The sequence below is a fragment of the Callorhinchus milii genome, unplaced genomic scaffold, assembly GCF_018977255.1.
Source record: "Callorhinchus milii isolate IMCB2004 unplaced genomic scaffold, IMCB_Cmil_1.0 Scaffold22, whole genome shotgun sequence".
Lineage (NCBI taxonomy): Eukaryota > Metazoa > Chordata > Chondrichthyes > Chimaeriformes > Callorhinchidae > Callorhinchus > Callorhinchus milii.
The window spans coordinates 10,104,011-10,124,297 of NW_024704763.1; the positions used below are offsets into that span (position 1 = coordinate 10,104,011).

The 20,287-nt window shown below is 51.2% G+C and overlaps 2 protein-coding genes across 8 annotated transcripts in view; both read left to right on the forward strand.

Moving 5' to 3' along the window:
* The window catches only part of LOC103188203 (zinc finger protein 609), a 126,372-nt gene extending 106,353 nt beyond the window's left edge, over positions 1–20,019 (forward strand). For 5 of the 7 annotated variants that reach the window (XM_042343000.1, XM_042343005.1, XM_042343001.1 and 2 more), the window contains 5 exons: positions 3,869–4,250; positions 8,327–8,502; positions 12,093–12,246; positions 13,185–13,266; positions 14,084–20,019. In XM_042343000.1, the coding sequence (XP_042198934.1) occupies positions 3,869–4,250; positions 8,327–8,502; positions 12,093–12,246; positions 13,185–13,266; positions 14,084–14,090 (801 nt within the window). In that variant the 3' untranslated portion in view covers positions 14,091–20,019. Of the gene's footprint in view, positions 1–3,868; positions 4,251–8,326; positions 8,503–12,092; positions 12,247–13,184; positions 13,276–14,083 lie in introns of all 7 variants that reach the window. The other 2 variants (XM_042343004.1, XM_042343006.1) reach the window with 1 other exon arrangement.
* LOC121850593 (putative uncharacterized protein ENSP00000383309) lies at positions 14,133–20,019 on the forward strand. The gene is made up of 3 exons (XM_042343149.1): positions 14,133–14,252; positions 15,249–15,262; positions 15,508–20,019. Exons 1-3 carry the CDS (start codon positions 14,133–14,135, stop codon positions 17,126–17,128), a joined length of 1,755 nt encoding a protein of 584 aa, XP_042199083.1. The 3' UTR covers positions 17,129–20,019.
* Positions 20,020–20,287: the final 268 nt, after the last annotated feature.

Below are 20,287 nucleotides of genomic sequence, written 5' to 3' on the forward strand. Positions count from 1 at the left end.
GGGGAGGTGAAGAGAAATGTTTTCACACAGTGAGATGTTGGGATCTGGAATGCATTGCCTGAAAGGCTGGTGGAAGCCGATTCGATAACAACTTTTAAAAGAGAACTAGATAATTATTAGGGGAAACAAGTTTGCAGGGCTATGGGGAGAGCGCGGGGGGGAGTGGGGTTGATCAGGGCTATGGGGAGAGCGCGGGGGGTGGGGTTGATCAAGGCTATGGGGAGAGAGTGGGGGAGTGGGGTTGATCAGGGCTATGGGGAGAGCGCGGGGGAGTGGGGTTGATCAGGGCTATGGAGAGAGAGTGGGGGAGTGGGGGTGATCAGGGCTATGGGGAGAGAGTGGGGGAGTGGGGTTGATCAGGGCTATGGGGAGAGCGCGGGGGAGTGGGGTTGATCAGGGCTATGGGGAGAGAGCGGGGGAGTGGGGTTGATCAGGGCTATGGGGAGAGAGTGGGGGAGTGGGGTTGATCAGGGCTATGGGGAGAGCGCGGGGGAGTGGGGTTGATCAGGGCTATGGGGAGAGAGCGGGGAAGTGGGGTTGATCAGGGCTATGGGGAGAGAGTGGGGGATTGGGGTTGATCAGGGCTATGGGGAGAGCGCGGGGGAGTGGGGTTGATCAGGGCTATGGGGAGAGAGCGGGGGAGTGGGGTTGATCAGGGCTATGGGGAGAGAGCGGGGGAGTGGGGTTGATCAGGGCTATGGGGAGAGAGTGGGGGAGTGGGGTTGATCAGGGCTATGGGGAGAGAGTGGGGGATTGGGGTTGATCAGGGCTATTGGGAGAGAGTGGGGGAGTGGGGTTGATCAGGGCTATGGGGAGAGAGTGGGGGAGTGGGGTTGATCAGGGCTATGGGGAGAGTGGGGTTGATTAGGGCTATGGGGAGAGTGGGGGAGTGGGATTGATCAGAGCTATGGGGAGAGTGGGGGAGTGGGGTTGATTAGGGCTATGGGGAGAGTGGGGGAGTGGGGTTGATTAGGGCTATGGGGAGAGTGGGGGAGTGGGGTTGATTAGGGCTATGGGGGGACTGGGGTTGACCAGGGGTATGGGGAGAGTGGGGGAGTGGGGTTGATTAGGGCTATGGGGAGAGTGGGGGAGTGGGGTTGATTAGGGCTATGGGGGGACTGGGGTTGACCAGGGGTATGGGGAGAGTGGGGGAGTGGGGTTGATTAGGGCTATGGGGAGAGTGGGGGAGTGGGGTTGATTTGAATAGCTCTTTTTAAAGAGTCAGCACAGTCATGATGGGCCGAATGGCCTCCTTTTGTGCTGTATAATTCTATGATACTAAGACTGACAGACAGAATAAAAGTGTTGGACTTAAACTGATCTTCCAACTGTGGTCACGTTCAGCAGATGGTATTACGTCTTTCACATGTCTCTCTTTGAGGTTTCTGTTCTGTGCCGCCTGCCAGCGTTCTAACCTTTTGCTCACTCAGCATCAATGTATGTGCCTGAGGTTGGTGATTCCCTGTTGGTGCTGCCGTCTCAGTGCATTTTCCTCGGCTGTCCTTTTGGGCAGGTATAGTGGAAGGTAAATGCAGGAACACTATGTTGGAAGCACTTTAATAGCATGGAAAGGAAAAAATGTGATCCTGTTCGTAAAGGAAATGTTACCACTATGAACATTTCCCAGACAACAAATATTCTTGCTATGTAGAATTATGGTTTGAAGATCCTAACTTCCACACCAATGGTGTGTAATCTTATCTTTTTTGTATTTATATCAAACGATAGAGATAAAACCTCATCCAAGCTCATTTTCTCAGTACTGCAGCACATGATATCATCTGCCGGGACAGGGCAGTGATTTTAATTTTTCATCATCACTATGGGGATTTTCAAGATGCCAGCAAATGCATTAATGGAGAGGTGAGAGGCAGCCCACATAGCCCTTCCAGGGGGTTTAAACCACACTCTGTATCAGTAGATATATCATCGGCGTACGTGTCTATCGACTTTGAAAGAATTTCTTTGTGCAATGAGATTTCTACATTGAATTTGTTTTCCATGTTATTCCATGTTATTTGCATTATTCGAACCCCTTCAGTCGGGTTTCCGTGCTGCCCATAGCACAGAAACTGCCCTGGTCAAGGTCACCAATGACATCCTGACCATCTGTGACCAGGGCTCCCTCTGCCTCCTCGTCCTCCTCGACCTATCGGCAGCATTCGATACGGTCGACCACACTATCCTCCTCCACCGCTTGTCCTCCCACCTCAACCTTCAAGGCCCTGTCCTTGAGTGGTTTAGGTCGTACCTCTCCCACTATCTTCATTTTGTTTCCACAAACGGCTTTTCCTCCAGCCCCCGCACTGTCTCATGTGGTGTCCCTCAGGGCTCTGTCCTCGGTCCCCTCCTCTTCACCCTCTATATGCTCCCCCTGTGGTGACATCATCCGCAGACATGGGGTTAACTCCCACATGTATGCGGATAACACCCAACTCTACCTTTCCTCCTCTACCCTCAACTCCACGACCCCCGATGTCCTGACAGCTGTCTGTCCGACATTGAGTCCTGGACGAGAGACAACTTTCTTCAGCTCAACGTGCGCAAAACTGAGGCCCTCCTGATTGGCTCAGGTTAGCGCCTCCGCACCTCAGGCGCTGACAGCATCAGCTCCGCACTCTCCACCTCTCAAAGCCATCAGGAACCTCGGGGTTCCCCCCCGACCCTGAGTTGTCCTTTCTCCCTCACATCCGCACCACAACTGGCACCGCCTTCCATCACCTCCGGAACATCGCCAGACTACGGCACTACCTCACCCCTCACGCGGCCGAAACTCTGGTCCACACCTTTATCACCTCAAGGCTGGACTATGGGAACTCTCTCCTCGTCGGCCTTCCCGGGCCTCCCTCCACACTGCAGGTCATTCAGAACTCTGCAGCTCGTGTACTGTCCCGCACCAGACACCGAGACCACATCACTCCCACCCTCGCCCTCGCCCTCGCCCTCACCCTCGCTCGCCTCCACTGGCTCCCCATCCCCCAGAGGATCGAATTCAAGATCCTCATCCTCACCTACACGGCCATTCACGGCCTCGGTCCCTCCTACCTCTCCGACCCACTATCCCCCTACCTACCTGCCGATACCCTCCGTTCCTCTGGCTCCAGTCTGCTCCACATCCCCCGCCCCAACCGCCCTACCATCGGTGGCCGGGCCTTCAGCCTCTCAGCCCCGAGGCTCTGGAACTCCATCCCCCAGTGCCTTCGCCGCTTCCTCCCTTTCCTCCTTCAAGGCCGGTCTCAAGACCTTTCTCTTTGACCTTCAGCCTTCAGCTCCGCTCTCGACTCTCTACCCCCTCCTCGCCCCCTCCCTTCCCTCCCCTCACCCTGACCATTTCCCCCCAATGCTCGGGTCTTGACCCAACTGTACAGCGCCCTGGGATGTCCTCCCGACGTGAAAGGCGCTCTATAAATGGAATCTTGTTGTTGTTGTTGTTCTTGTTGTTTATCAGTGTGAGCTGTCACAGAGTGAGGTTATGGAGTTTAGTTATTATTTCCGACTTGCTAACCTGATTCCTCCCACACTCCCCATTCAGCCTTCCCCAGTTATATTGATGATAATGCCACTTAACCTCCCTGGTGCTGTCTGGTGTAAATCCTCTCTGTCACTGGCGTATGCTGATCTACGCTGACACTTGAACACTGGTTTGAGTTTCTGGGAATGTACAATTTAACTTTCCCAGGATATAAAGCAATGTCTGATGGTTTCGGCTGGTGCTGTGTATGGTGGGGGGGGAAGGAGTGCCTTGAGGAGCTCCTGGAAGTTGACAAAAGTTTGTTTCCAATGTCTTGGGGTTGGAGGTGAACAACATTCAGTGGTGATTGTGGTGCTGCCTGTAAAGTTTCCAGTAACTCAGGGTTGTATTCTGTAGGAGTCTGAAAACCGGCTGTGGTCGTACGTCTATCCTAACAAGTACACGGAGCAGCAGAAGCTGGAGGAGGAGCGATGGAAGGAATCAGAACGTGACCGAAAACTTAAAGAAGAAAGCTTGTCCCGGATAAGAAACAAGGAGATAGCAGTTAAAGAGGAAAGCAAAGACAGCATGTGCTCCGAGGCCCGCTCAGCCTCTTCAGACGAGTGTCGATCTATTGGGAAGGATCCCAGATCAGGCCTTCATATTGCCGTGTCCTCTCCCCTCGCTCAGCACCCATCCTACATGCCATATGTCCACGGCTATCCGTACGGCAAGCCTTACGAATCTGCTCATCCGGGATTCAGAGGGGTCACTCCGATGATGATGCAAAATTACCCAGGTAAAGGCACCAGCTGTCGTACAACATCCAAATAGTAGTCATCTTGCACTTGATACAGCGTCTTGTCATGTCTTCGAGGCGTCTCAAACACTTCACAGAATATACTGTAAAGTGAATTGACTGTATAATTTGATATCTTAAAGTGCTTCACAGGAATTAATTTCATCCACAAAACATCCAGTCAATTCACTTCACAGTATATTCTGTGAAACGCTTTGAGACGTCAAGAAGATATGTTAAGGTCCTGTATCAAATGCAAGGATTATTATTATTTCTTAATGTAAAGTGGAGTGACTGTGTATTTTGTAGGTGAATGAAGATATTTATAAAGTTAATACACACACCACGTACTGAAAAATTAGCAAGGTCAGCAAAACAATTTGGCAACTTTTTTGTTGGAGGTGTTGAGTGCTGTGGAGACCAAGAGCCATTTAAGTGGATGGTAGTGGCGATTTCAGCCTCTGATTTTAACCATCGATTTTAATCAAGTGGATTAAGTGGCAATTTTAACCTCCACTTCACCCCCTCCTGCTCCATCTCCTCAGACTTCTCTCTCCTCTCCTCTCTCAACCTCTCCCTCCACATCCACTCTGCTACCCACACCCACGGTCACCCGCTCGACCAGGTGATCACCCGGGCCCTCAGCGTCTTGGATGTCGCCATCACTAACAAGACAATCTCTGACCACCATTTCATCTCCCTCAACTACCATGTCCCACTCCCCACTGCCTCCAAACCTACCAACATCTTCTACCGCCCATGGAAGAAGGTCTCCCCACAATCCCTCTCTGCTGCTCTGGAATCCTCTGATCTCCTCCCCCTCTGGCCCACCTCTCGCAACAACCCATTCGCTACACTCACTCTTCTCCACAGCACCCTCTCCACCACCCTCGACGTCCTTGCCCCCCTCACCCCCGAACTGCCTCCTATTCCCGATTTTCACTCTGGTTCACCAGTCACCTCCGCTCGCTTAAGAGCCAGGTGTGGACTGCCGAACACACTTGGCTCAAATCTGGCTAACGGTCCACCGCCACATCTGGCTGGACCTCATCAAAACCTACCGCTCCGCTCTCGCCTCAGCCAAATCATCCTTCTATTCCAGGTTAATCCTGGAGGCGAAAGGCAATCCCAGGCTCCTGTTCTCCACCACCAACCGGCTCCTCCACTGTCCCCGACACGCCTCGCAGATACTTTCCTCTGACTCTCACTGCGAGAAAATGCTGGACTTCCTCAAGTCCAAAATCGAGGGAATCCGCTCAGCTGCCACTGCCCTCCCAACTTCCAACCCCTCCCTACCCCCACCCCACACAATTACCCATCCGACAATTACTCATCCTTCCACACTGTTGAATCTGTCACCCCCTCCTCTGTCTTCAACACGGTAACCTCCATGATGTCCACCACCTGCTCCCTCGACCCCATCCCCACCCCGCTCCTTAAATCCCAGCTCCACCTCCTTGCCCCACTACTCACCGACATCATTAACCTCTCCCTGTTATCTGGCACTGTTCCTTTCCCCCTCAAAACAGCCACTATCACCCCCACCTTGAAGAAACCTTCCCTCGACCCATCACAGCTATTTAGCTATTGGCCCATCTCAAATCTCCCCTTCCTATCCAAGGTCCTTGAGAGAGCCGTTGCCTTTCAGCTTGGCTCTTTTCTCTCCTCCCACTCCCTCCATGAACCCCTCCAATCGGGTTTCTGTGCTGCCCACAGTACAGAAACTGCTCTGGTCAAGGTCACAAATGACATCCCAACCATGTGTGACCAGGGCTCCCTCTGCCTCCTCGTCCTCCTCAACCTCTCCGCCGCCTTTGACACCGTGGACCATTCAATCCTCCTCCACTGCCTCTCCTCCCACCTCAACCTTCAAGGTTCTGTCCTTGATTGGTTGAGGTCCTACCTTTTACATCGCCTCCACTTCATCGAGGCTTCTCCTCCAGCCCCTGCACTGACTCGCGCGGTGTACCTGAGGACTCTGCCCTCGGTCCCCTCCTCTTCACCCTCTACATGCTCCCCCTTGGTGTCATCCACAGACATTGGGTAAAGTTCCACAAGCATGTGGATGACACCCAACTCTACCTCTCTGCCTCCACCCTGAACTCCAGGACTGGGGTCCTGACCGACTGCCTGTCCAACATCATGTCCTGGACAAGGGCCAATTTTGTCCAATTCAACATCAGCAAGACCGAGGCCCTCCTGATTGGCTCGCGCCAACGCCTCCGCACCTCGGGCGCTGGCAGCATCAGCCTCCACGGCTGCACACTCAACCTCACTAAGCCAGTCAGGAACCTGGGGGTCTTGTTTGATCTTGAACTGTCCTTTCTCCCCCACGTCCGTGCCAGCACTGCCTACCACCACCTCCACAACATTGCCAGACTCCGCCACTGCCTCACCCCTCAGGCCCCCAAACCCTCACCCACACATTCGTTACCTCAAGGCTCAATTATGGAAACTCCCTCCTCATCGGCCTTCCCAACTCTTCCCTTCACACTCTGCAGATCATCCAAAACTCTGCAGCTCGTGTACTCTCACGCACCAGGCTCCGCGACCCCATCACTCCCACCCTCGCCCGACCCCATCACTCCCACCCTCGCCCGACCCCATCACTCCCACCCTCGCCCAACTCCACTGGCTCCCCATCCCCCAGAGGATCGAGTTCAAGATCCTCTTCCTCACCTTTAAGGCCATCCATGGCATCGCCCCCTCCTACCTCTCTGACCTGCTGACTCCCTACCAACTTGTCCGCTCCCTCGGCTCATCAGGCTCCGGTCTGCTCCATGTCTCCCATCTGACCAGCCCTACCATCGGTGGCCGGGCTTTCAGCCTCTCTGCCCCCACACTCTGGAACTCCATCCCACGGTCCCTTGGCCTCGCTTCCTCCCTCACCTCCTTCAAGGCTGGTCTCAAGACCCTTCTCTTCAACCGTGCTTTTGGTCTCCCTCCCACCTCTCTGCCTTCCCTCACCCCTACCCCACCCCTCCCCCATGCTTGGGCCCCGACACCTGACTGTTCAACACTTTGGGACGTCCTCCTAACGTGAAAGGTGCTCTATAAATGTCATTTTGTTGTTGATGGTATTTTGGTGCTTGAAAATACTCATTGGGATCATCGGTTGATTGAGTACTGCAAAGCCAGGAATTCTTCAGACTACCTTGTCTAGGGTTTGGTTTTGGGTACAAGAGCCAAGAGTGGAGAAGAGGGTGAATATTCTGAAAGCTTTAAATTGTGTTGCACAATGTGCTTGTGAAATAGTATGAGAGCACATGTGTGTGTAAGGGCTGTCAGCCTGCCTGCCCAGTGCTGAGCTCCTCACCCAGAATCCGGTGGGGGACGTGGTATTGCAGGTCATGAGACAGATTTAACCTCAAATCTGAAGGGTCAGCCGCAGGGAAACAGAAGGTTATCGATTCTGGAAAGCTGATGCAATACAGTTTTTTAAAAAAATCCTGTGTGTTATATTTTAAAGCACAGACAATTCTCCTAAAAGTGCTGGATCACCCCATCACCCCAGTCCTCGTCAGGTTCCACTGGCTCCCTAATGCAGAACAGATCAATTTCAAAATCGTCACACTCGCCTACAAATCACTTCACACCCTGACAACTCCCTACCTCTCAGACCTGTTCACACTCCACTATCTGCCTCCTTCGCTCGGCTGGCTCTGACCTTCTGCTTGTCCCTTGTCCCCTCCTCTCCATCAACAGCAGATTTCAGCCACTACCCCCAACCCTATGGAACTCGCTGCCTGAAGCCCTCTGCCTTGTCCCCTCTTTGCCCGTCTTCAGAACACACCTGAAGACTTTCCTCTTTGGCTGAGAGAAGATCACCTCCCTTCTCTCCCTGGCTCAGGGTCAAACTCATTGTTAAACCCTGCATAAAAGGCTTTGTATAAGTACAATCGTTGTTGAAAATATCTTCTGATCAAGGAAGGCACAGGGCATTAATGATACAGCCTTATGCTTATGGTTCCTTTAAATCAGCACTGACTGTTAAACCCAAATAGTCCCTCCCTCCCTCCCATATTATGACACATGTTGTTGCTGCTATGTCCTGATTTATGATTTTTTCTTTTCAGGGTCATACCTGTCTTCCAGTTTCTCATTCTCACCTTATGCGAGTAAGGTCCCAGGGCACGAGGATGGCGAGCGAGCCCGAGGTAGTCCTGGTGTCAGCAACAAATCAAGCTCAGAATCCATAGCCCTGGACATCCTGCAGCAGCACGCCAGCCAGTACAAGAGCAGGTCACCAACGGTGAGTAGACTGGGCCACACCTGGCTGGGTGGAGACAGAGCACACTAGCACAGAGCCTATTAGAGCTCAGCCCGTGTTCGTGACCTAATGACACCCTGTTATTTCCTCCCACTTCAGTGTAAAGCCATATCCTCCCTCCACTTCAGATGATGTACAATTTTAAGAAGGCTTCAACTATGTCTGGGTCTAATGTTTTGCGGTGACAAGATATTCTAGAAATGTAAAATAAAGACAGTGTTGACTTTTAGGTTGAACCAATATTTATTTAATTGTTGGTAAAAGGCAAAATACTGCAGATGCTGGAAATCTGAAATAAAAACACAAGTCGCTGAGAAGCAGGTCAGGGAGCATTTCGAGAGAGAGAGAGAGAGAGAGGAAAATGACCTTTCGTCATCAACCTGAAACATTAACTCACCTTGGATTCTGTAGCGTGATGGTGATTAGAGTTTGAGATATTAGAGTTTGCTACTAGGCTGAGTGAGTTGCTCATGCCATCCTCCACAACCGCCTCTCCTCTCTCATCTGCCTTTCCTCTCTCATCCGCCTCTCCTCCCTCACCCGCCTCAATGAGATTGTCATCTCCTGGTTCAAGTCCTACATTACTACATACGATAGGCAAGTGAAATAGTAATACAAATTGTAGCATCCACAGTCAGACAGAAAATATTATATTGAGAAATCAATACCTGTTACACAACTCTGAGACATGTTTCTTCCCAGTCATTCATTTGGAAACGTTGCTTGTTTTACTGTTATTCTTTCAGACATGACTATATTACCCATCATTGATTTGGAGGAAATTACTATATTTAGTTCTGCATAAGTACTGATGGAATAATTTAGCACCAAGTGTCCTCTACATTGCTTGTAATAATAATCCCTCAAGCAAAAAAACAATAATAAATTGGTCACTTCAAACCATGGCTGTTTGTGGGACATTGCTGTGCGCAATTGTCTGCCACATTTCGCACACAAAAAAATACAGTCAATTCACTTCACAATATATTCTGTGAAGCGCTTTGAAACGTCTCGAAGACATGAAAAGCACTATATCAAATGCAAGGATTATTATTACTATTATTATTACATGAGCCATCGCCATCATTTTGCCTCTTCTGATGGTTTCTCCTCCTGCCTATCCCAAGTCTCTATTCTCAGCCCCTCCTTTTTCTCATTTACACGCTCCCTCTCGGTGATGTCATTCTCAGTCACAGGGTTGACTTCCACATATATGCAGATGTCCACCAGATCTATTTTTCTCCTCTAGTCACAACCTCAGTTCTACCAATATTCTGATGGCCTGCTTGTCTGGACATCAGGGCATGGAGGAGTGACAATTCTCTCAGCTGAACATGGACAAGAGAGAAGCCATGCTCCTCAACATCTTTTCACCCACGGTTCTAAACTCCTTAACCTCCCCGGCCTATCCCTCAGATATGCCAAACCTGTATGCAACCTCGGCGTCAGGTTTAATCCACAGATGTCCTTCCACGTCTCCGGTTACTGACCAGGACCGCCTCTTTCCACCTCCACCTCCATTGCATCACCCACCTTCGACCCTATCTTACTTCAAATGCTGCTGAAATTCTCATTCATGCTTTCATCACTTCGCACCTCGATATTTCCAATGCTCTTCTCGCCTGCCTCCCCAGCTCCATTATTGACAAATTCCAAATGATTCAAAACTCTTCCGCCCATGTCTTCATGGCTCCACTGGCTCCCTGCTGCAGATCGAATTGATTTCAAGATTCTCACGTTCAAATCTCTTAATGCCCTGACACAACGACTTGCACTTATATAGCACCCTCCACGCGGGGTAGCATCTCAGAGCGCTTAACTATGGCGGAGCCTGACTACGAGCCGGGGGGGAGTGGGTAGGTGGCCATAAGCATGGTTGAAGAGGAAAGTTTTCAGGCGGGACTTGAAAAGGGGGAGAGAGGGGGCAAGGCGAAGGGATTGAAGGGTGTGGCGGCTGAAAGCGCGACCACTGATGGTGGGGTGGGGGGTTCCGAGGGACAAGCCGGAGGCTGGTTCCAGTCGATCAGAAGCCTTGGGTGGTGGATTGGGGAGTGAGAGGGTCGGAGAGGTAGGGAGGTGCCAGGGAGTGATTGGATTTGAACATGAGTGTGAGGATCTTGAAGTCGATCTGTTTGGTGATGGGGAGCCAGTGGAGCCTGGGCCAGAACTGGTGAGATGTGGGTAGGGAGTTTGGTTCAGGTCAGTGTGCGGGCGGCAAAGTCTGAATGAGCTGATCTTGTGGAGCTGGGGAGACCGGCGAGGAGTGAGTTGGAGTAACAAACGCATGCACCAGGGTTTCGGCTGCATTTGGGGTAAAGTAAGGTCGGAGGTGGAGGAAGGCGGTCCTGGTCAGGCAGTGGATGTGGGGGAGGAAGGACAGCTGTGGGTCGAACCGGATGCCTAGATTGCGCACTGGTTTGGTAAGTATGAGAGCCCAGGGAGGTTGGGGAGTTCAGATCTGCAGGAGTGAAGTCGTTGACAGGACCCAAGGAGTATGGCTTCCGTCTTGTCCATATTCAGCTGCAGGAAGTTTACTCTCATCCAGGCCCTGATGTATGCCAGACAAGCTGATAGAACATCGGGGGAACCTGGAGTTGGTGCTGGAGGCAAAGTAGATTTGTGTGTCACCTGCACACATGTGGAAGTTTACCCGATGTCTGTGGGTGACATCACCCAGAGGGAGTATATAGATAAGGAAAAGAAGAGACCAAGGATGGAGCCCTGGGGTGACCGGGCGAGGGCGGGAGGAGAAACCATTTGCTGAGATGAAATGGAGGCGGTTGGTTAAGTAGAACTCGAACCATATGAGTGCGGTCCCACTAAGGTGGATGAGGGAGGAGAGGCAATGGAGGAGGATGGTGTGGTCAACTGTGTCAAACGCGGCAGAGAGATCCAGGAGGATGAGGAGGCAGAGGGAGCCCTGGTCACAGATAGAGAGGACGTTGTTTGTGACTTTGACAACCCTACCTCTCTGATCTGCTCACATCCCATCCTCTTACCCACTGCCTTCGCTCAGCTGATTCAGGTCTTCTGCACATTCCTCGTCCCCTCCGCTCCACAGTTGGCGGCCCTGCTTTCAGCCACTGCCCTGATTCTCTGGAACTTTTTTCATGAATCCATCCATCTTGCCCCCTCTCTGCCCGTCTTCAAATCACACCTTTAGACTTTCCTCTTTGACTGTGCCTTTGGTCACCTCCCCCACAACACACCTTCCGGTTCAATGTCAAGCCACACCGCTGTTAAGCGCTCGCTCCATGATGCTACCTGCAGAAAGGACACTTATATAAAAACAATTTGTAGTTATTTGTGACAATTTAGCCAATTAGAACTATGAACACTCTCCTCCCTTCTCTCTCTCTCCCTCCCCACCCACCCCTTCTCTCTCTCTCCCCTCAGTCACCATTTGCTGCTCCTCGTGTTCTCTTAGCTGTTCCAGGTTTGGTGATGTGTGTGTATGAAATGATGCCTGGGCCCCTCACCTGCTTCACAGTGTCAGTGGTGCTGGGGAATGGCTGATCACTTAAGCAGTGAGAGTTGAGGCTGTAAATATCTACCTTCTTGTGTACATGTAGATGAGTGAGAAGCTTCCTCATGAACGAGGTGAGAGAGAGCTTGATAAGGACCGTCCCCGCTCATCACCATCCCAGCGACAGCTTCCCTCTCATCACCACATGGGGATGGGGTATCCATTGCTGCCAGGGCAGTATGAGCTCCCGTATGCAACAGGTAAGACTGAGCAGCAGGTAACACGACGTGTCAACTGAGAGACAACACTTAGCATGAACATCATCAGACACAAACATTCACATTTCTTCTTCCATTAACCCAACCTGTAGAAATAATCAGCATAAGCGTTTCACTCCCCCCACATCCCCTGCCTCACTCCCCACCCCACCATCCCCTGCCTCACTCCCCACCCCCCCATCCCCTGCCTCACTCCCCACCCCCCATCCCTTGCCTCACTGCCCCCCCACATCCCCTGCCTCACTTCCCCCCCCCAACATCCCCTGCCTCACTCCGCCCCCCCCAATCCCCTGCCTCACTCCGCAACCCCATCCCCTGCCTCACTCCCCACCCCCCAATCCCTTGCCTCACTCCCCCCCCATCCCCTGCCTCACTCCGCCTTCCATCCCATGCCTCACTCTCCCCCCCCCCCCCATCCGCTGCCTCACTCCACCTTCCCACCCCCCATCCGTTGCCTCACTCCACCCTCTCCCCACACCCCCATCCCCTGCCTCACTTCCCCCTACCCCATCCCCTGCCTCACTTCCCCCCACCCCCATCCGCTGCCTCACTCCTCTCACCTAATATTAGAATACCTTCTGTGTCAATTCCACTTAATGTAGGACATTGTATAAACTTCCACATGTGTGCAGTGTGTTTTGTTAATGATCCCCACACACAACTCCCATCAATGACACATTGGCAAGAGCTGTGTATTTTGGATGGTGATGTGTAAGTAGTAACTGGAGAGATGTGCACTTGTCCAGGGTTATGGGAATGCTGTTATCAGTATGAAGCTTGTCAGTGTCCAGCACAGATATGTGCTTGAGGTATGGGGAGCTGCCCAGACCTGAGGAAAGGCACAAGATAAATTTGATAGATTTTGGAAAAGCAAATGTCTCCTTCGTCTGTGTTAATGCTGTGTCTCTCCACCCCGCCAGGTCTCTCCTCTCCAGCCCTTGTTGCAAGCCAACAGGCTGCCGCTCAGGCCTCAGCATCCAACCTGTTCCCGCCGGCCAGAAGGTGAGAATGGTGAGGACAATCTTCTTTTACTCTTTTTACTAATATTTTTCACTGGTTTTATTGCACAGTTGGTAGAATACTCACCGATTATCCACCCCTTTTACTGGCAGATCTGTGGTTGACCTTCCAATCTCTTCTCTACTCATTGCTCATTGTCACAGAGAGACACTCACAGTCGTTGTGGGCAATTCCACAATTTGACCCAGTTCTTCTGTTGTACATAGCATAACATGTAGGAGCAGGAGTAGGCCATTCGGCCCTTCGAGCCTGCCCCGCCATTCAATCATGGCTGATCTTCTAATCTAACTCCAGCTAATAACCTGACGCTGCCTTATCCCCATATCCCTTAATCCCTTTTGCAATAAGAAATCTATCTCTCAGTCTTGAGTATGTTCAAGGACTGAGCGTCAACAGCCCTTTGGGGTAGTGAGTTCCATACATTAGTGGGCAAAACATCCGGTCAGATTGACCTCAGTCACTTTGCATTTTATGCATGTGTCTCAGGTGGTGAATACCATGTGGTATCAGATGGCTCAGTGTGGCTCAGTGTGAAATGTCCCAGATCAGAGAGAGAGAAAACAGACCAAACAGCTGCTGACAAAGATATTTAAGATATAAAAACAGAAGTGGCTGGGAACACTCAGCAGGTCAGGCAGCATCTATGGAGAGAGGAAAGTGAGTTAATGTTTCAGATTGATGATCTTTCGTCAGAACTCTTTAAAGATTATTGAAGTGCAGCCATTGTGGGGATCGATGACTTCTGTACTTGTATAAAAGCGTCTCACTGCTCACTCACACTCTGTACTTTCTCTTTCAGGGAGTGAAAGAATGGGATCACTTCATTCAGATACATGTGACTGGATCACATGAGGAAGCTGCATTTTCTTAGACATCAGTTCAATGGTGTTCCGGGTTCCTGCCATGAAGTCGGGCAGACTGTGGGAAAGTTTCTCCTGTCGGACTCTGATGTTTATAATGGAGATCTGGTACCTGTATTATATATGTGTCTTGGTGGCTATTTGCAGGAATGTCCTCAGCCTGCCTTCCTCACGGTGTAGATATGTTGTAGACTATTCCCTAATCTGCATCCGCTCCTGTCAAAACAGCCTTTCCCAGATTGATGATATTAGTATTGTGGAGTTCACTGTCACTGCTTTGCTGGGGTTGTTGAAGACATTGAGTCGGATGATGGCAGGACTACTCTACCTTCTTTCCTCACATGGTCCTTAAGGAACCTGGACTGGGTTGAAATTTCTAATCAGCTGAACCCACAGAGTCCTTAACTAATTGTGAATCTAACATTTACATTGGTTGGAGAGAAAGAGTGAGAGATCTGCACACACCAGAGGCTCAAATACCCCAGTATTTGAGGGGTTATACCTTAGCGAAAGGGGGTCTGGCAGATGAGTTCTGGCCTTGTCATGCACCCCATTACAGGTTGGTTTCTGCTGGAAAAACTTACAGAAAAACCCTCCACCTGGTGCAGCACAGCTTATTTCATCAGTGATGTGAAACACGTCAAGCATCAGGCTTGTTCTGAGCACTTCTAAACTTCAGACTGAAAAAAGGCACTTATAGATCCAACAGACAGACCTTCAACTCTGATATTGATTGCTTGTCAGCTTTTCTAAATGATGCTGTGTCTTAGCGTCTGGCTCGGTATCTCAGTGACTGGCCTGTCTCGTTAAGCCACACAGAGTTCCCTGTCTCCTGCTTGTTCCATCCCAGCACCTGCTGAGACAAGCTTCCAGTGGTTCACCTGTAGTTTGGGGACATCGCTGCTGCCTGTGTGAAGTACAAACAGTAGATTATAAATAAAGGCCAATATTACACCAGTGATTTGGGAGCGAGTGCTCAAAACTCAGGATTCTGATAACACTTAGAAATCACCTCAGCTTCACTTTACTTTAGTCTGTCACCTGGACTCCCCAGTCAGACTGTCTCCTAGGTATCCCTATATGTAAACTATGTGAACCCTTCAGTTGGATGACAGACGGTAATTTGCTCCCAGTAATCTCCTATTTTATGTAAGAGAAACACCTGCATTCTTTGATTAGATCCCACCCGTAACCAGTTACACTCAGTTCCTGATTTTGTTTAACCTGAGCGATGGAATGAAACTCGGAGATGGGAGTTTGTTATTTAGAATATAGTCATTGCGTCCCACCTTATCCCACTGAAGCTGATGGGCAGTGCTGGGCTGAGGGAGTGCAGGCCTAACTCTAACCCATAACTCTCCAGAGAATACAGACCTCAGCAGAACCTCCTCACTGCACCAACCTCCTCGCTGCACCAACCTCCTCGCTGCACCAACCTCCTCGCTGCACCAACCTCCTCGCTGCACCAACCTCCTCGCTGCACCAACCTCCTCGCTGCACCAACCCCCTCGCTGCACCAACCCCCTCGCTGCACCTCCTCCCTGCACCAACCTCCTCGCTGCACCAACCCCCTCGCTGCACCTCCTCCCTGCACCAACCTCCTCGCTGCACCAACCTCCTCGCTGCACCAACCTCCTCGCTGCACCAACCCCCTCGCTGCACCAACCCCCTCGCTGCACCAACCCCCTCGCTGCACCAACCTCCTCGCTGCACCAACCTCCTCGCTGCACCAACCTCCTCGCTGCACCAACCTCCTCGCTGCACCAACCTCCTCGCTGCACCAACCTCCTCGCTGCACCAACCTCCTCGCTGCACCAACCTCCTCGCTGCACCAACCTCCTCGCTGCACCAACCTCCTCGCTGCACCAACCCCCTCGCTGCACCTCCTCGCTGCACCAACCTCCTCGCTGCACCAACCTCCTCGCTGCACCAACCTCCTCGCTGCACCAACCTCCTCGCTGCACCAACCTCCTCGCTGCACCAACCTCCTCGCTGCACCAACCTCCTCGCTGCACCAACCTCCTCGCTGCACCAACCTCCTCGCTGCACCAACCCCCTCGCTGCACCAACCCCCTCGCTGCACCAACCTCCTCGCTGCACCAACCCCCTCGCTGCACCAACCTCCTCACTGCACCAACCTCCTCACTGCACCAACCCCCTCACTGTACCAACCCCCTCACTGTACCACCAGCCTCCTCACTGTACCAACCTCCTCACTGCACCAACCTCCTCACTGTACCAACCTCCTCACTGCACTAACCCCCTCACTGCACCAACCCCCTCACTGCACCAACCCCCTCACTGCACCAACCCCCTCACTGTACCAACGTCCTCACTGCAATCTTCTCACTGCACCAACCTCCTCGCTGCACCAACCTCCTCGCTGCACCAACCTCCTCGCTGCACCAACCTTCTCGCTCACTGCACCAACCTCCTCACTGCACCAACCTCCTCGCTGCACCAACCTCCTCGCTGCACCAACCCCCTCGCTGCACCAACCCCCTCGCTGCACCAACCTCCTCGCTGCACCAACCTCCTCACTGCACCAACCTCCTCACTGCACCAACCCCCTCACTGCACCAACCTCCTCACTGCACCAACCTCCTCACTGCACCAACCTCCTCACTGCACCAACCTCCTCGCTGCACCAACCCCCTCACTGCACCAACCCCCTCACTGCACCAACCTCCTCACTGCACCAACCTCCTCACTGCACCAACCTCCTCGCTGCACCAACCCCCTCACTGCACCAACCCCCTCGCTGCACCACCAGCCTCCTCACTGTACCAACCTCCTCACTGCACCAACCCCCTCACTGCACCAACCTCCTCACTGCACCAACCTCCTCGCTGCACCAACCCCCTCACTGCACCAACCCCCTCGCTGCACCACCAGCCTCCTCACTGTACCAACCTCCTCACTGCACCAACCCCTCACTGCACCACCAACCTCCTCACTGCACCAACCTCCATTCTTATCTCTGAAGGTTGGACTTGGACTCGTGTTTCTCCATGTAACAGAGTGTAGAGTGAGTCAGTTTGGAATCTCACTTTCCTCATTAATCACATGATAGGTTTACAATGCTCCATTTGGTCTATTTGACCCGTCTCCCAAGCAGGCTCGTGGTGAAATTCTTAGTAGGTTTGAGTATAATCTTGTGTCCTTTCTAGCTGAAGTGCGGCTGGTGTCAGACACACAGTGATGGGCCGAGGAAGCAGTGGAGCTCCCATGTTTGATATTAAAGCATTGGTGAGGTCTTCACCATTAGCCGCCGAGCTGTCATGTAGCTCAGCCCCGCCTGGCATGTATTTTGTAAACGGAAGGTAGATGGTTTGTCTTGTTGGATCATTGGTGTTTGCTCCTGACTTTGGCATAATCGTGTCATTTTTAGAATTAAACATTTGTCCACTTGTATTTGTCCTTTCCCAGAGACCTCCGCTGCCCATCACTGCCCACGCATGTCACCTTCTGCCAGCGCTACTGTACCCCTCAGTTAGCACTCAGTTCTTCCTACCGTCTGCTATCTTCTGTAAATATTGTACAGAGAAAATATTGTAACATGTTTTTTCTTAAAAAAAAGTAGCAGATTTTGGTTTCTGGAGCTTTCCTGATGAAATAGTTCAAACATGGTAATAAACATCTTTTGCCTCTGTTTGTTGAAGCCTGCTGTTAGGGTAGGCCACTGAGTCCTGTGGTGCTAGTGGACTCTGGACACACATTTCCCTTCCTATTAATTTTAAACACAGGTAGAATTCCAGTAATGTCCTCCCACATCCCTTTGTAAATACTCCTCGTGCCTGACCTCACTTCACTCCTATTGTACAGCTGATGTTTCAGGCAGCTTCATCTTCACTGTACCAATCCCATGGATAGTGCTCATATTGTCATGATGTCCCATTATGTGATGGTTCTGTGCTGATTTTGAAGTGCTGGTTCCTGCGCCAATGAATCATTGTTTCAGTACTTGTGATAAAGCTGTCGATCTCCTTTGACCCCCGTCCTGTCCTGTCCTGTCCTGTCCTGTACTGGCTTTGGTTAGGAATACAAATGTCAACATGCAAACGCAACATGTGAAGCGAGCAGCTGAGTCACCCAGCTCCCTGGTTCATTACCATTTACAATGGAATCTTTTATATTAAAACTCACAAAGTGCACGTTCTGCCGACTTTGTGAGGCTTCCAACTAACCTTAGTGTTCAGTGGAGAGAACTGTTAAGAGAGAGGCTCTTATGTGTGAAGTGGAAAAAAGAGTGGATTGTTGCGGGAGCTGCAGTTGACCATCGGAGCTTGCAATGAATTAGCACAAATGGTCACTAGGCTGTATGTCGGCTGTGCTCACTGTTCCTGCACTCACACTTGCTCGGCGCTGTGTGTGGGATTAGCTGATTACCGTTAGGAACACACAAGCTAGATTCCTGTCCTCCAATTAGAACAGATGTACATCTGGGGCAATACTGCTGTAGTGAGACAGGGACAGACTGATATCACCTCAGACACCCTCACACACCATTAAGCTCATTGAAATGTTCATACTGAACCTGATGCACTTCCCACCCAGATTCCATTTCACTGCCTCCCATTTCAACACTTCCACTTGAGGTCGGGCGTGTGGTCTCCTCCCTCTCCTATCCCCACAGCAGAACGGAAACCAGAGGTGGGGGCTTTTAATCTGTTCCCCAACAATCTATCTCTGGGATTGCCATGTGTAGCTGGGATGCATGGAGTTCGCAGCTTGCTTTGGAGACTCTTTAAGCAACGGTGATGGGTTTCCACGCGTGTCTGACACCCGGCTGGTCAAAAAAACCCTATTGAGTTATGGTCTGCCCTCGAGGACTGCCATGTGCGGGGCCTGGCAGCTACTGGGGATGTGGGGAGTTAGAGTGAGGCTGAGCAGAGATTCAGGCTGGGCTCTAGTTTACAGGCCGAAGCCATGAGACCTGCTGCCCACAATACCCGCCTTTACCAGGAGAATGTCCTGTTTCACACGGTTGAAACAAGAAGTGCACAGTTGTGCCAAACTCTGATTCCCTTAAGTATATCTTTATTTCAGATTTTGCCTGCTGCCAAGTTATTGCTTTTGTTGATTGCCCCAGGCAGAGACTGTGCCCTGGGGCAGAGGATGGTCATGTAAGATCTGAAGAGCTTGACCAGCAGCTGATCGGTGGACAAGGATTTGGTGTCAGTCTGTCTCTCTGTCGCTCCAGTCATTTGGCTCCAGGTCAATGCAAGCACCAGGACCAATGGTCTGATTTACCTCAGCTCATAGAGGGCTGCTGGGTCTCAGTACTGAGAGCAGGACAGTCTCTGGGAAAAAACGCATCGTGTTTACTTGTCCTTCCTTAAGGTGCAACAAACTCAAGGAAACTAGTTAAGGTTAGAATTACTATCCACTCTTCAGATTGTTCCTGCAGCGATGGCTTCCTAGTTGTAATGTTTCCAGAATGTGTGTCCCTGCAGCGCTCACTACCAGATAGACACACAATTGGGAATTCACTAAAAACTTTAGATTTGTGCTTGTCCCGTCCCTTAATGGCTTTCCCTGTGTTATTCTCCATCAGTCAGCACAGAGGGGAAGGCTGCTTGTGTTGCTCATGTACTGTTGTATAGTTTCCAGACCATCTCCTCCCTGTCCTGTCCCCTCCGTGAATGTAGCTGTGCGTCAAACTGACAGCGTCACCGGTACTTGAAGTGTAGACGTTTACAACATATTATTTTTGTTGCTGCGTTGGATTGGTTTCTTGATAAGTCAAATGAAAGCTCTTACTGGTGTATCTCATGTAAAGTGTATATTAAGGAGTTCTTTTTATACAGTACTGTACCTTGCCTTGTGCATTTAGGCAAAAAAAGTAATAAATCTTTTTATGAGACAATCACAATCCTTCTGGTTTGCTCTCTTTCTTCCCTTCATGGCACGAGCTGTACAAATGTCCTAATGCTGCAGGTCTTTTCAAGAGGATACAGGGAGTGGGTAGGGAATTGGCTTTGCTGGAGGAGCACTGGATGTAGAGTTTGAAGGACAGTTGAGGGTCAACCAAGTCATCAAGGTTCCGGACAGGCTCAGCGAGATCGAGTGTGCATCCATGGATGTGATGCTGTCAGTGCGTGAGGTGAGGAGGCGATGCCGGGACGCCTTGGTCTTGTTGA

Excerpts from the sequence above, each read along its gene's own strand:
- LOC121850593 (XM_042343149.1), top strand. The coding sequence starts at position 14,133 with ATGAGGAAGCTGCATTTTCTTAGACATCAGTTCAATGGTGTTCCGGGT.